The sequence below is a fragment of the Chionomys nivalis genome, chromosome 14 (genome assembly GCF_950005125.1).
Source record: "Chionomys nivalis chromosome 14, mChiNiv1.1, whole genome shotgun sequence".
NCBI lineage: Eukaryota > Metazoa > Chordata > Mammalia > Rodentia > Cricetidae > Chionomys > Chionomys nivalis.
This window is the reverse complement of record NC_080099.1, coordinates 24,234,539-24,249,901: the sequence shown is the minus strand read 5'-3', so window position 1 is coordinate 24,249,901 and position 15,363 is coordinate 24,234,539. Positions and strand designations below refer to the sequence as shown.

At 43.9% G+C, this 15,363-nt stretch overlaps 1 protein-coding gene and 1 pseudogene across 4 annotated transcripts; one reads left to right on the top strand and one right to left on the bottom strand.

Moving 5' to 3' along the window:
* Nucleotides 1–768: 768 nt before the first annotated feature.
* Slc26a2 (solute carrier family 26 member 2) lies at nt 769–15,137 on the bottom strand. Of its 4 annotated transcripts, none has more exons than XM_057788750.1 (5): nt 14,939–15,137; nt 9,453–9,663; nt 8,396–8,522; nt 5,136–5,858; nt 769–3,501 (listed from the first exon to the last, which is right to left on the bottom strand). In XM_057788750.1, the coding sequence occupies exons 4-5, from the start codon at nt 5,832–5,834 to the stop codon at nt 1,981–1,983; spliced, it is 2,220 nt and encodes a 739-aa protein (XP_057644733.1). In that variant the 5' UTR covers nt 5,835–5,858; nt 8,396–8,522; nt 9,453–9,663; nt 14,939–15,137; the 3' UTR covers nt 769–1,980. The 4 variants fall into 4 exon arrangements, with proteins under 4 accessions (XP_057644733.1, XP_057644735.1, XP_057644737.1 ...); XM_057788752.1 differs by having other exon boundaries at nt 9,581–9,663; XM_057788754.1 differs by lacking the exon at nt 8,396–8,522.
* LOC130886688 (60S ribosomal protein L36-like) lies at nt 10,258–10,575 on the top strand (annotated as a pseudogene).
* Nucleotides 15,138–15,363: the final 226 nt, after the last annotated feature.

Sequence of the window (15,363 nt, the reverse complement as noted above, 5' to 3'; positions counted from 1 at the left end):
AGGAGAAGGTGAAATCCCCTAGAGCTGGAGTTACAGGTGACTGTGAGTGGCCTAATGTGGGTGCTGGGAACTGAATTTGGGTCTTCTGCAAGAGTAGGAAGTACTTTTAACTACTGAGCATCTCTCCAGCTGCCACTAACATGTACCTACTAGTCTCTCACTGAGTATTCAACATCTGTAATAGTCTTAATTCCAACCTGGCTTGAAGAAAGGGCAAGAGGGATTTTAAAAAAATGACTAGGATACTGTGATTTTACAACTGTTCACGAAGCTAGAGAGCGAAACGAAAGAACAAGCAAGCGACTGTTAACACTTCTTGAATTCCCAGGGGAGCGTTCACAAGGGATGTCAAACACCACAACAAGGTGGGCTTTATCAGCACAAACACCTCTAAGATAGAAAGTCAAACTTCTATTGGGCAAACAGAAAGGTATTTCTCACATGAGCAAACAGGAGTGTAATGGCAACAGAAAAACAACAGAAGCAGTTTTTGGAGTGTGTGTGTGACGTTTAAAAGCATTCTGCCTCAATACATTAGTCATATAAAGTTTGCTTCCCATAAATATTTTAAATTTTTTTCCATATTAGAACAGGCTAAGCCGGGCGGTGGTGGCGCACGCCTTTAATCCCAGCACTCGGGAGGCAGAGGCAGGCGGATCTCTGGGAGTTCGAGGCCAGCCTGGTCTACAAGAGCTAGTTCCGGGACAGGAACCAAAGCTACAGAGAAACCCTGTCTCGAAAACCCCCCCCAAAAAAAGAACAGCTAAAACATGATTTTGTACTTTGGCAACTGTGACTTTGATGACTTGGGTAGTAAGTGCTTTAATCTCACAAAGGTTAGTCCTGTATGCCTTGCTTGGGTGAACTATTTTTCTCACCTGTCAAAGTATTTTTCTGAAAAATCTACTCAATTCCTAACCTGTGGCCAGCCACCAAGAATGACACACCAGTAAAACTAAGGTTCCGTGAAAGTTCCAAGTCCTACTGCATGCAGCTACTTCTACTTAAGAAAGACTACCAATGCCCAGCAGAGCCTTGCTAAAACACCACACTGTGGTAGATTATTGTTGTCGTTGGCATTTATTTCTTAAGGGGAACTGTCATTCGTTCTTTTTTTTTTTTTTTTTTTGCAATCTCTCCTTGACTATGCACCACAAGTCCATTTACAGGGCTGCAAGAACTTGCTGAGACAATATTCTACTTTGTCTGACAAGACTGCCACTGATTCAGAAATACCAACTTAAAACAAATTTCAGGAGAAAGCACCAGGCTAAGTCAAAGAGGAAACAGCTTACAGTAGGCAGGTTCTCAGAAACATAGATGGAGCTGAAGAACAAAGACTCCCACTGTCTCTCTGACTTTGAACTTTTTCCTTACCTACTTATTCTAAATAAAAAGGCATGATTAAAACATCAGTGTTTACAATAGAGGTCTGTACAGTGTCGGGCTGGCTGTCAGGACCAGCTTCTCGTAGGAGACTATGCCACACTTCCTGTGTGAAGGAGAGGAGAAATGCGATTTCCCACCAGCCAGAGATCTTACTGCTCTCTGGGAGCAAAACAGAGAAAGACAGAGAGAACAGAACTCGTCTAGCAGGCCCTCGTGCTTCACCAGCCCCTGGACCAGCAGCACTGTCTTTCTTCCCCGCCCCGCAGAGCCATGCGAAGGCTCATGTGTGTAAAGCAAACCCCAACTTCAGCTCTCTGCCTTCTGGAGGATAGAGTTCAGATGTACAGTCCCTAAGGCAAGGTGACCAAGTTTGGGGGCTGCTTTACAGTTCCATTCTGTTTATACTGTACCCGAAGAATGATTATCTGCATCAAAGTCTGAAGCCACAGCATTTTCTTCTTTTTGATTCTGCCCAAAGGCTATTGGCTTCAAAGAGGAACCATTTCAAGTGTGCACCACTTTCTCCTTTCACGGTAGAAAGCGTTGCATGTTGAAACTGGCAAGACACTCTTCTTCCGTTTATTTACTTTCTCAGTCACCGGAAAGACTCAGACCATTGAGAGCAGGCACTCCTTTCTGCTTCTGAGAGTCCACTGCAAAAGCCACTGCTTCAGACAGACTATAGAAGAGAAGACTTTCTTCTTCCTTTTTGCAGTATTCTCCTCTGGTCAAGGAATCCCTCACAGAAGGATTGCACTGAGCCAGTAAAACCTGGACGCCAATGGCTTCATAATCCCTGCGAACTTCTTTCAGTGTGTGGATCCCCGCGGTGTCTAGAAACTGTATCGCACTGCAGTCAATCACAATAGTGTGCAGCTCCAAGGGGTCGTGGGACAGCTGCACTGAAACTTCATCTTGGATCCCACTGAAAATCACTGCTTCCTCTTTGAGTTTCTTCTTCGCTACCTTCTTCCAAGCTGCCTTTACCAAGATTGGGTTTAGAGTTTTCTTGTACAGAGCTGATTTAAAGCATTCTTTGTTTATGTAGTAGAGAGGGGATATGAAGCGGAAAATCTTGATGCCCGCCTTGGTCTGAAGGTTCTTGTAGTCAGAAATGGATTCAAAGGTTTCAGACTCTTCTTCCAAACCAAGCAGTGAAGCTTTTGGCTTCTGAGTACGGAGGATTACACAAAACATGGAAAAACAAACCCCAACAAGGAGGCCTATTTCGGTGCTTAACAGAGCGGAGGACAGCATAGTAACAAACCAGATAACCGTATCCATTCTGCTAACCCTCCACATCTTGGGAAGGTCTCTAAATTTGAGAAGGGCACCCCGGAGATTTACAATAGTGATGACACCAAGGACACATTTTTGAAGGGAATAGAATAAAGGAGCTATTACCAGAAGGACCAACAAAAGAACAAGGGCTGTCACGATAGCTGACAGCTGGGACTGGCAGCCTGTTGATTCTTTCACCAGTGTCTTTGCGAGAGCAGCACTAGTAGTTATGCAGTGGAAGAAGGAAGGTATGATATTGCAAAAGCCAATGGCGTACATCTCTTGATTTGCTTTGACCGTGTAGCCATGTTTCTTGGCAAACATCTCAGAAAGAGATACAGTGGTAGCAAAACCAATGATAGAAATAGCTATTGCATCTACAGCCACATTAGGAATCAGGCTCCAGTCTGGTGCTTGGGGTGGCATAAACCCGGTGGGAATATGTCCAGAAATACTGGAATTGTAATTCTCATTTAGTTTTCCAAAATGAGAAGCTAATGTCGCTGCCACAACGACAATGAGTTCGGTTGGAATCGGCGCCTTGAGCTTGGCCTTGAAGCGTTCATTGAGTTCTTTGCTTGGCAAAAGGACCAGGAGACACAACAGGCTGGTGATGAGATCACAGATATTGGTCTTAGGGATGTTTCTAAAGATATTGATCCAGGTAGTGATGACCGAGCCTATACCACTGCTCCGAGGAAGCTTCAGCCCGAGGAGGTACTTGGCCTGAGATGTGAGAACGGTGAGAGAGGCACCAGTGACAAACCCACTCAGCAAGGCATCTGAGAGGTAGACAGAGACAAAGCCCACTTGAAAGAAGCCCATCGCTACCTGGAAGAGAACATATGCAAGCGTTAAACAGAGATGGGAACGAGAGCCTCATACCACCCTGGCCTTCCTCTACTGTGACGAACCAGGGGACCAGATAGTGTCAGAGCTCAAAGAAACACAACCATACACGACTTTTCTTTCATGTCACAAGGCAGGGAAGGTTGCCTAAAGTCATACTCACTAGCCTCCCTATGAGGACTTGGGGTTTCATCTTATCCAATAATTTGAAGCTGGGACATAGTTCAGATTGCTTTCAAGGCTCCAAACAAAATGTATACAAACTCAAATTGGAGAAAGTCTTCTTCTACTTAAGAAAACATTTTCTCCAAATTAAAAAGTATTATCATAAAATGGAAGGTTTCTAATTTTTATTTTTGGAGGCAAAGTCTCATGGTCCCAGGATAGCCTTGAACTTTGATGACCCCAAACTCCTGATCTTTCTGCCTCTCCCTCCCAAATGCTAGGATTACAGGCATGTACCACTATACAGATGAAAGTAAAATTTTAGCTGCTAGAAAAAATTAAGTTCACATCAAAACTGAATCATGCTCTGTCATGCCTCTGAATTAGCAACACTACTCTAGCCTTTGCTGCCCTAGTCCGCAGAATTCTACTACCCCTCCTCACCTGGGTGAGATGTACTAAGAGAGCCAACATGGGCTCTAGGCAAGACAACCATCACTCCTTCCTTCTGTTTCTCCCACCTCATCCATACCAACGAAAGCCAACTATTCTTCCTGGCTCCAAAGCCTACATAGAGAACAGGGCTAATGCTGGTATTGGTTTCTGGATGCTAAAAGGCAGGGGCATAATCGTATCAACAGATTAGCAGGTTCCATACGAGACTCGAGAAGATTCTATTTTGTAATCATTTCTCTTGGCTGGTCAAAGAGTGGCCCTCAAGATTTTCACTCCCTCTTCATCAATCCAAGAGAACTACTAAATTTAGTGAAGTCTCTCACTAGAGTAGCTATTCATTTTTTTATTTTATTTTTTATTGAGCTATACAGAGTAGCTATTCTTAAGGAAGATGGGAGCTGACAGTAATCTGAATGACTCTGGCATCCCACTTCTCCCTTCCCCATCCCTCCCCCATCTATCCCTCTTGTCTGACTACTCATGGTGATTTTACTAATAATCAGCCACATGTGATATTAAGCAAACCCAGTGTTTCTAACATAGAAAGTTAAAAATTGTACTAGTTGGTCTGAGGACCCGTTCTGGTCTATTTTTTTTTTTAAATAAAAAATATCTGATTGTTGGTCGCTGCCTAGGAACAGGCAGGCAAGCCAGCCCTATTTTACCAGTGGAGTTTGGTTTTGGGTTCTACTGTTCGTATCTTCAGCACTCAATAAATGGTGGGTTTTTTTGTTTTTTGTTTTTTTTTACAACCCTAACAGTCCCCACACCAGATATTTGTGTATATTGATTACTCTTGTACTTTTGCCAGAAATAACCAATTGTTAAGTCTCTCCCTCATTCTTTGTCCTTCCTTCCCTGGTGTCTCAGTGTGTCACCATGGAGTCCTGGAACTTGCTATGAAATCAGGCTGGCCTCAAATACAGAGATCCTCCTGCCCCTGCCCCCTGAGTGCTAGGCTACCACACCCAGCCTAACTGTTCACCATTTCTTACCTGATAAACTCCAGCTATGAAGGTCACAGTGGTGCCAATTTTAATTGCATAACAACTTTTGGTACAAAGTCCATCTAATGTATGGTTTACTGACACACATCCATTTGAAGTCACTGCAAATGAAGACGATGTAGCAGCAATGTCAGGGCAGACTTTATGTAGTTCTCGGTCAACTACCTCACCAATCATAAGGCACAGTATTCCGAAAATGCCCACAGAGATGTGGCGAGAGGTACCAAACAGGCAATAAATGATGCTGGCAAAAAATGATGTATACAGACCATAGATAGGCTCCTGGCCAGCCAACAGGGAGTAGGCAATAGACTGGGGCACAAGAAGTATGCCCACAATCAGTCCAGACATCACATCGCCTAAAATGTTTTTCTTAAGATTATATTTTGGGAGCCACCGTAAAATGGGGATGAAATCAAAAACCATATTTTTGACTTTGGCTGGGCTACACTGGCAGCTCTTCTGCAGCTTTCTGATGACAACTCTTTTGATGTTAGTATCTGGCTTTTCCTGAGGTTCCATGTGGATCCTACGATAAGGTCTGCGTCGATCACTGGTCTCAAACTGCTTGAAGTCAGTGCTTGATTCCCTTTGGGCCTCCAGTGGGACCTCAGATGGAAGACTGAAGGCTTCTTCAGGTAAGTCCCTCAGCGGAAAGTCATGTTGCTCTTTATCTTCCGAAGACATTTTTGGAGTCAGATGGTTTATTTCCTACCCCAGAGAAAATATATACATATATACATTAACTTATAAACTAGTTCTCAGTGCTCACATATATTAGCAGTCCTACTAGCCCATTTGTGGGGTTAAAGAATTCCATTTGGGGCAGGCTTTTTCTTTTGAGGCAGGGTTTCACTATATAGTTAGCTGACCTGGAACTTGTTAGGTAGACCAAGCTAGCTAAAATTTAGAGATCACTTGCCTCTGCCTCCTTCATACTGGAATTAAAAGCATGGGCTATCATGTCCAGCCTGGGGGTAGATATCTCAAATATCTACTCTTTTACTGAGCCTCATCTGTCCTGGCCTGAGAGAGGTCAGGGAGAAAGGCCAGAAGTAGACTATACACAGAAAGTCACCAGGTTGGTTCAAAACTTCTCAAGAACACTAAATATTTTCCTTTGTATCTTCCTGGATTCCCTGAAGATTTTTCTCAAAAAATATTATCAGGGCAGCCTTTCTCCTTTTCATATGCTACCAAGGTCTTCACAGGCTGGGTATAGAAGTAATGTTGCCCAGAATTTTCACTTGGCAGATGCAGAAGTGACCCTACCTAGACTTTTGGGCCCTAAATTATAATCTAGTGCCAAAGGATCTACCACTATTAACTAGAAGAAAACAAAGCAAAATGAAAAGATAAAAATAACAACAACAAAAAGACAACAAAAAGTCTACAGCAATAGGAAATGCACCAGGTTTCTAAAGGAGCACAGTAAATTGTCAATGATTATGTCACAAATTAGTTCCACATCAACTGTGAGCTTAGCTTAGTATGGTAGTTTTAATGTAACTGGTCTCCATTATCTCATAGGAGTGGCACTATTAGGAGGTTTGGCTTTGTTGGAGTGAGAATGACCTTATTGAAGGAAGTATGTACTGTGGGGGCAGGTTTGGGAGGCTTCCTATGCTCTGGGTACTGCCCAGTGTCTCAGTTACTCCCAGTTGCCTTCTGATCTGATTTAACCAGCACCATGTCTGCTGCATTCTGCCATGCTCCCTACCATGATGATAATGCCTCTGAAACTGTAAGTGAGCCAATCCAATCAAATGTTTCCCTTGTAAGAGTTGCCGTCATGGTCATGTTATAACTTCACAACAACAATAATAAAAAAATATCTACACACATACACACACACACACACAAAAAAAAACCAAACCAATAAATCACCAACTAAGACAGAAGTTGGTACCAGAGACTGGAGTATTGTTATGATAGGCCCGATCATGTTTTTGTTTGGAGGAATGTGGACTTTGGTACTTTGGGTTAGGAAAACAGAGGAATGCTTTAAGCACTGTTTAATGGGCCATCCTAGTGAAGCATGGAAGACAGTGGTGCTAAGTTATTTGAATTGTGGGGATCAAGATGTTTCAGAGGAGAAGAATCTTAGTATGTGGCCTAGAGACTAGTCTTATGATATTTTGGTGAAGAATGTGGCTGCTTTTTGCCCTTGTCCAAAGAGTCCACCTAAAGCTAAAGGGAACAGTTTTAGATTAATTCCCTTGGCAGAGGAAGTCTCAAAACAGCCTTGCATAGATTCTGTCATGTGGTTATTAGTGCTAACTCTAATGAAGATTTCTAATGAAAAAAAAAAAAGCAAGCTGAGCAAGGAAAAATAAAAAAAATGTAAAATTTGAGGAGAAAAAGTACCAGCAAGTGGAATGGAGCTAAATCCTGTGTTCAAGGAGATAAACAGATTAAGAAACAAATACAGGGAGTGGTGACCTCAGAGCAAGATCCTACCAGCTAAGAAAAGCTTAGAGCTGGGTGGTGTAGTGCTGTCACATCTTTAATTCTAGCACTCGGGAGGCAGAGGCAGGTGGATCTTCAAGGCAAGCCTGGACTACAAAGCAAGTCCCAGGACAGCCGGGAATGTTACACAGAGAGATCCTGTCTCAAGCAACAACAACAATCCTCCCCCCCACCCCCGCCACCAAAGAAAAGAGTTGCTGTGGTCATGGTGTCTCTTCACAGCAATAAAAACCTAAGACATCTAGCATGTCTAGGTCTCTGGTCAAGACCTTAATAATTGTGTAAAAATCCAGCTGAAATGCTATTGCTACTAACAGTAGCAAACAATCCCCTTAGCTCAAATGAATCAGTTTCCCTCGGGTCCTGTGGCATTCTGTACCCGTTAATCAAGCAGGACCCCATGAAGCTCCTGCAGGAAAGGTGTGCCATTCTGTCCATCATGTGGTCACCACCAAGTGTAACACTGAGATAGCAGGTTTATTGACACGTTCAAATCAATCAAAGAACATGTTGTGACCATGCCCAGACAGAGGAAAATAGATGAAGGACTCAGGAAGTTTTGAATTGACAGAAGGAAAAGGGACCTTTGTCAGGTTCTAAAGACCTGTCATTACTAAGACGTTATAATTGAAGAGCCCATACCCTATTCAAGAACACAAGATATATAAAACTTACCCTTATTTGCTTAACTTAGGTTGAACAAGAGAAAAGCAATAATTATTCTGATGGTGTTTAGGAAATACAGGAGGAGAAAAGACCAGATTTAGAAGACTACTGACCCTGAGCAAGTCAAATGGTTAGTGAGCTGGTCCTCATGCGGCGTCTGTCTTCTCACTTCCTTTTTCCTGAGCTTGATTGAGTGATTTTCTGTCTGGGGCAGTCTTTGGTCAAAGTGCTTTTCTAACCCTAAGATAAGACAAAGAAATGTTAGAATACTACTGCTACCAATAATAATAACAACCAGACCCATGTGGGTGGTGAGAACTACCAATGCTCCCGACTTCTAGGCTCTCTCGTTTAGCCATGAGAATCAAATCCTGATAGTTGTTCTTTTAGAACAAGAAATGACACTATATGATGTGGGAGTCTCCTCTGTATGCTGTGAATATCGCTGGTTAAAAAAGGAACTGCTTTGAGCATATAGCAGAGTTATAGGGGAACAGAGTTAGGCAGGGAAAACTAAACTGGATGCTGGGAGAAAAGAGGCAGAGTCAGAGAGAAGCCTGCTGAAGATAGATGCTGGAACCTTGCTGGTAGGCCTTGTGGTAAAATATAAAATAATACAGATGGGTTAATTCTAGATGTAAGAGCTAGCTACCAATACACTTAAGTAATTGGCCAAGCAGTGTTTTAAATAATATAGTTTCTGTGTGATTATTTCGGGACTAAGCAGCCAGGAACCAACAAATGGCTCTTTCTTCCAACAGCTATAAAGCTACAATCCTTGCTTGTGTAGGTTAGTGGTAGGAGCTACAGTACTGACCCAATGCTCAAAAGGCAAAGAAAACTATTGGCGAGGGTGAGGAAGGGGAGCTAGAAGTGATTCACAGTGACCCAGATCCTTTGAGTACACAGGCCTAGTTTCGTGAAGCATCTTCTTAAAACGTCCTTTACATGGTCACTTGGTTCCCTCTCAAAGACAACACGTTTTTACTTTTTTTCCCTCAAAGTATAAAGACCACGATGTTCTGAGCTCTCCCATTGCACACTGAGAGGAGATGCAGCTCAAGCATTACAGCACTGGCCACACGTGGACAACCAAATCCTGGATGATTCAGGAGGACACAAAGAACAGAAATAATGCCATTTTGTTAGACCTAAGATTCAAATACTCACGCTGGCTCCTTTACATTTCCATGTTGATATATTTATAAAATAATTTTGGTTTTTCGAGGCAAGGTTTCTCTGTGTTGCCCTGACTGTCTTGGAACTCGCTCTGTAGGCCAGGCTGACCTTGAACTCACAGAGATCTGTGTGCCTCTGCCTCCAGAGTTCTTGGATTAAAGGCGTGCTCTACTTTGTCCGCAGGAATCATAATATTCTTAACCTAAGAGCAGGAAAAAAAAAGACCCTCAAAACTTTGAAACTGAGAAAGAGCTTTCAAGATGCAGTGTTTAACTAAACATAAAATAACATTGAATATAAATATATAAACATACATAAATGTATAAAATGTAAAATATGACCCCGTCCTGCCAACCTTTGATCATCATTGTTCATGAAAGCATAGCCATGGTGGAAATAACTCAGTTATCCCTCAATACACGTAGAGGTAAACAAAATGTGGTACAGTCTTGTACTGGATTATTATTCAGCTACTAAAAATGATTAAAGGTCTAATATTTTTCATTTGCAATGTGGATGAAGAATTTTTAAAGATACTTTAAAAGATATGTGTGGACTTGTGTGGGAGTGTGTGCACTGGAGGGCAGATGCTCACAGAGGCCAGAAGAGGCTATAGGACTCCCTGGAACTGGAGTTATAGGTGGTTGCAGCTCACAGCCTGCCTGACACGATGCTGGGAACTAAGCTTGAGTCCTCTGCAAGAGTGGTATGTGCTCTTAACCACTGAGACATCCCGTGAGCCCCTTGATACAGAATTTGCAAACCAGGTCGTGGCCGCCATAGGAGAGAAGCAGCCATGGCCCTACGCTAACCCATGGCAGTGGGCCTCAACAAGGGCGACAAGGTGACGAAGAACGTAAGCCAGCCGAGGCACAGCTGGCGGCGCGGGTGCCTCACAAAGCACACCAAGTTCGTGTGGGACATGATCTGGGAGGTGTGCGGCTTCGCGCCCTATGAGCAGCGCGCCGTGGAGCTGCTCAAGGTGTCCAAGGACAAGCGCACGCTCAAGTTCATCAAGAAGCGGGTGGGCAAGCACGTACGCGCCAAGAGGAAGCGGGAGGAGCTGAGCAACGTGCTGGCCGCCATGAGGAAGGCGGCAGCCAAGAAGGACTGATCCCCTCCCAGTTCTCAATAAACGTTGCTGTGGCGCAAAAAAAAAAAAAAAAAAAAAAAAGAATTTGCAAACCATATGCTTACTGAATGGCACAAAAAGACTATTATCCCTATTGTCATGTCCATATAGTGACTGGTATTTGATCCCCAGAACCTCCACCCATATGCACCCTCTCTCAAAATAAATTTTTTTATTTTTTAATTTTCACAGGAAATTTTAATGAAAAAGTATGTGAAATACCTGTATGACTACATAGCACCAATGTGATAATAGTTCAGGTTTTTGTTACATTCACAGGCTGTAGATATGCACACCTTCAACACTTCACTGACCCTAGACCTAATTTTTATCAATTTGTTTGTTTTTGAGACAGGGTCTCAATATGTAGCTCTGGATGGCCTGGGACTTGTTATGTAGACCAGGCAAGACTCTAACTCTCGGAGATCCACCTGCCTCTGCCTCCCAAATGCTGGGACTATGGCACTACACACAGCTACGAACCTCCATTTCATGACCACTGTGTGATCGGCTTCTCTTGAAGAGACAGTCTTTTAACAATATGAGGTCAACAATTTGGATATGTTTCTCCAAATTCTATCTACTACTAAATGTCTTCCCTCTAAGAGCAAGTCCAATGGCCTCTAGTTTGTTTTCCCCGAGCATCCATGTTCCAATCAGCAGACCACAAATACTAAGCTGCCATTGCTGGGTTGCAACCTTTTCCTGACATATCCATTTATTTTCTTTGGGAGGGGAGTGAAGTAGGGATTTGAACCCAGATCCTCATACATACTGAACACATGCCCTACACAAGACACACCTTGAAGACAGCATCCTCAAAAATGGTGCGGGGAACTGAGTCTCCACATGCCAGAGAATGAAATTAGACCTCTATCTGTCACCTTGCACAAAACCTGAGTCCAAATGATTGAAGACCTCAATGTGAAACCTGAAATACTAAACCTGCTAGAAGGAAATACAGGCAGTAGCCTACAGATGTAAATGTTGCCCTTGGCTGCCTTCCAGAAAGTGGAAGTGAAGTCCCTATTGCTGCAGACACTGTGTTCTTTGGACGTAGGACCCAGAGGATCCATGCAAGCTTCCTACAGTCCTACCCAGCTGTGAGGCCTGTGACCCACAACCACAATCAGTACAGCAAGCTCTCCCTAAAGGTGTAATAATGGCACTCATATCTTGGTGGTAACCAACAGCCGTCTAACTGGACTCAAGGCCTGCTGGCAGGGGGGATGTATGCCTGATACTGTAACCCTAGCTAACTACGTAGGGCCAGTGAAGTCATGAATCTCAGAGCAGGGTCTCCTATTGCCAGTTTACTAATCCTGCATACTTCCTAACTTCATCCTAAACACTTATCCTGTGTCCACAGAGAAGTGTGGCTGTCACCCCTCACCAAAGGGAACATTGTGGAAGAGGGGGCAGAACTAGCAAGTTTGCAGTGAGACTGACTCATAGACGTGATGGAGAACCCATGATACCTCAACAATCAAGAGCTGACAAAGAACAACAGGCAACTGAGGAATGCCAAGGAGGGTGAATTAGTCTTCCTCAGGGAGGACCCTCCAAACTGGTTATCCAATATCAAAGGGTCAACCCTGAAATCATATACATACAAGTAACACTAAACAAACCGAGTACATTGTATTTATACATTCATGCATTTATAGATCTATGTAACAATAACGGTTAAAGAAAAAGAGGGCAAAAGTTTGAGAGGAAGTGAAGGGGGCATTCAAAGGTTTGAACGAAAGAAATCAAAGGGAGGAAATGATAGTTATATTTTAATTAGGAATTAAAATAAATTTATAGTCACATGTGTGTTTATATATACATACTATACTGTACATGCCTTTTTAAAAATTTTATTATTGTATGTGTACACGTGCAGGCGCATGAGTATATGGGCTGGAGGACAACTTTGTGGAATCAGTTCTCACTTTCTACCTCCTTCTACCTTTACATGAGTTCTGGGGGTTGAAGGCAGTAATCAGACTTATGCAGTAATTGCCTTTACCACTAAACTATCTTGATGACCCTCTACTTTATTTTCTGAAACAGGGTCTCTCACTGACCGCAAGGCTCACAGTGTTAACTAGGCTGGTGGGCCAGCGGGCTCCTGAGATCCTCCCGTTTCTGCCTCCAATGACACTTGCAGTGGTCAAGTTAACTATTACATAGGTCTTGGGGATTTGAACTATGGTCCACCTGCTTGCATAACTAGCCCTCTTACTCACTGAGCCATCGCCTCAGCCCTCCATTTGTTTTATATTATATGTATGCACCATTAAAATTCTTGCATTTTCCAGTAGGAACAACAGTATAAAATTTATCTCTGTGTTATAATCTGGTTAACATAATAGCATCCCAGATGAGTTCAACCAACCAAGATCTGGCTTTTTCCATAGTTTTGTTTGTTTTCTTCTAGCTGGAATGCCCTTCCTCAATTAAATTCACACCTCTTTTTTTTTTTTAATTTCTCTCAAATGTCACCTTACCAATCAGTTTCTTACTAAATGCAGCATGTAAATTAGCGCCCCTCCATTTCCAGCTCTGCCTCTTGGAACCACCCCCTTCTCTTTGGTTTGATGTTTTCCCCCATGCCACTTCATATCATATATTGACTTTAAAATTTGTTTTAATTATGTGTATGCATGCATGTGCGTGCATGCACGAGTGTATGTGAGCGTGAGTGAGGATGCCCTAGGAGTCCAGAAATGGGTATCAGACCCTTATCAGTTACAAGTGGTTGTGTGGCACCCATCAGGTCCTGGGAACCTAACTCAGGTCCCGTGCAAGAGGAGTACATTCTCTTAAGCACGGAGCCGTCTTTCCAGCCTCTATACTTAGGTTAAACTGTAATCTCAAATTGTTTGCCTAACACCTAGTAAGTGTTTTACAAGTATTTGTAAAGTGGATGAATGACGGTTTAAGAGCTTTGCCGGGAAGAAAGGGGAGTTATTTCCTTTACTCTCATCCAACTCACCAAGTGCGTGCACCTCTTTGCACAAGATACTATAACAAAGACTGCATCAACATTCTATAGTTCATTAAGCACCTACTTGGGTTTTCGCTCACTCAAAGTTTATACTATCGACTTCTCAATCTTACCCTAGAATACAATTTGGAGATCTCCAAAGCCCTGCATATGTTCACCTCTCGCTTTTCCTCTAGGAGGCAGCACAGCATGGTACTACACGGTGACTTTCTGCATAGACTGACGATAAAAATGCAGATTCTTGGGCCTGCCCCTGCACATCCTAGGAAACAGAAGCCTCTGTATTTCGGGTGACGCGGAGCTAATGAGTCTGGGACCAGAGCTGGCAAATCAATAAGAGAGATCGGATAACCATTGGATCCCAGCCACTGTTCAACAGCTTTATGGTACTGGATAAAACCTACTCGGCATCAATTCCTGACCCGTAGAATGGAGAGATTACAAGTGAGGATCTCAGAATAGTACAGTACAAGTGAAGATCTCAGAATAGTACGGTACACAAGTCAGAAGTATTATGCAATACATAAGAGTTATTAGTCCATGTCTCTGGCAATTCTTAAATGACCTTTCATTTATTTTACTGATCTAATTTTCAAAAACAAGAATTTCTTTTATATCCAACACAATATATCACACTGGTTCTGGATGTCCCATAAAGAATCGCGGGGAGGCCGGGAGGTGGTGGCGCACGCCTTTAATTCCAGCACTTGGGAGGCAGAGGCAGGCGGATCTCTGTGAGTTCGAGACCAGCCTGGTCTACAAGAGCTAGTTCCAGGACAGGTTCCAAAGCCACAGAGAAACCCTGTCTCGAAAAACCAAAAAAAAAAAAAAAAAAAAAAAAAAGGATCGCGGGGTTAGGACCACGAGCATAGTTGAGAACCACACTTAGGGGAAGCCTCAGGTTCAACCCCCAGTAACCCTATAACCAAAAAGAATCATGAGTCAAAGAGGAAGAAAACTAACAATAGTATAGTGTCAGAAAGAACTCAGACTGTGAATGCTTCTAAATCACTGGTGAACCCAAAGTTATGAGAGAAAAGGACGCAGCCTGACGCTGCACATGGAGTAGAGGCGGGGTTCACTTACTAGCTCTGCCAGGGACTTGCTAGGTTGTTTTAGATGACTTCTTAGTGTGTCTGTCCACCTAAGCACTGAAAGAATCCCAACTCTAGTCTAGAGTTTAAAAGGATTTCTGCACTGAGTTTTGTACCTAACCAGGAGTGGAAGGTGGAGATGACTCCTCCGTCCATTCCGGACGGATACCAGCCCACTGCAGGTACGCCAGGTGCGAGGAGAGCAGTACCTGTTCCATTTGACTGCGGACGCTCCCCTCCCGTCTCCGGTCCTCACCTTAAGGCTCCGGGCTGCCAAGCCCGGGCTTCCGAGGCGCGTCTTCCCGTAAGACTGGGCTGCGGGGATGCTGCCGCGCGGGCACAGGCGGTGCGGCCGCGAGCGAGCCTCCCTTTAATCCCCCGGTCACCGTCCCCGCCCATTACCCGGCCCCGAGGAGGCGGCCCGCCACTGTCACCGGTGGAAAGGTGCGGAAGGAGCCCAGCGAGCCGAGCAGCGTGGCAGTCACGTGGCTTGGCGGCGCGACCGCTAGCCAATCACCCCGACCGGCCAGCGATCACCCCGCCCCTCGGTCGTTCGCTTTCTCGCGATTGGCTGCTCTGGACCCTCTGCCACGCATCAAAGGTCTCTGAGTTATCTGGGGATCCCGCCATGTACTCCCTGGGCTCGAACTGGGCTCCAGCTAGCAGACTGCAGAAGGTCCC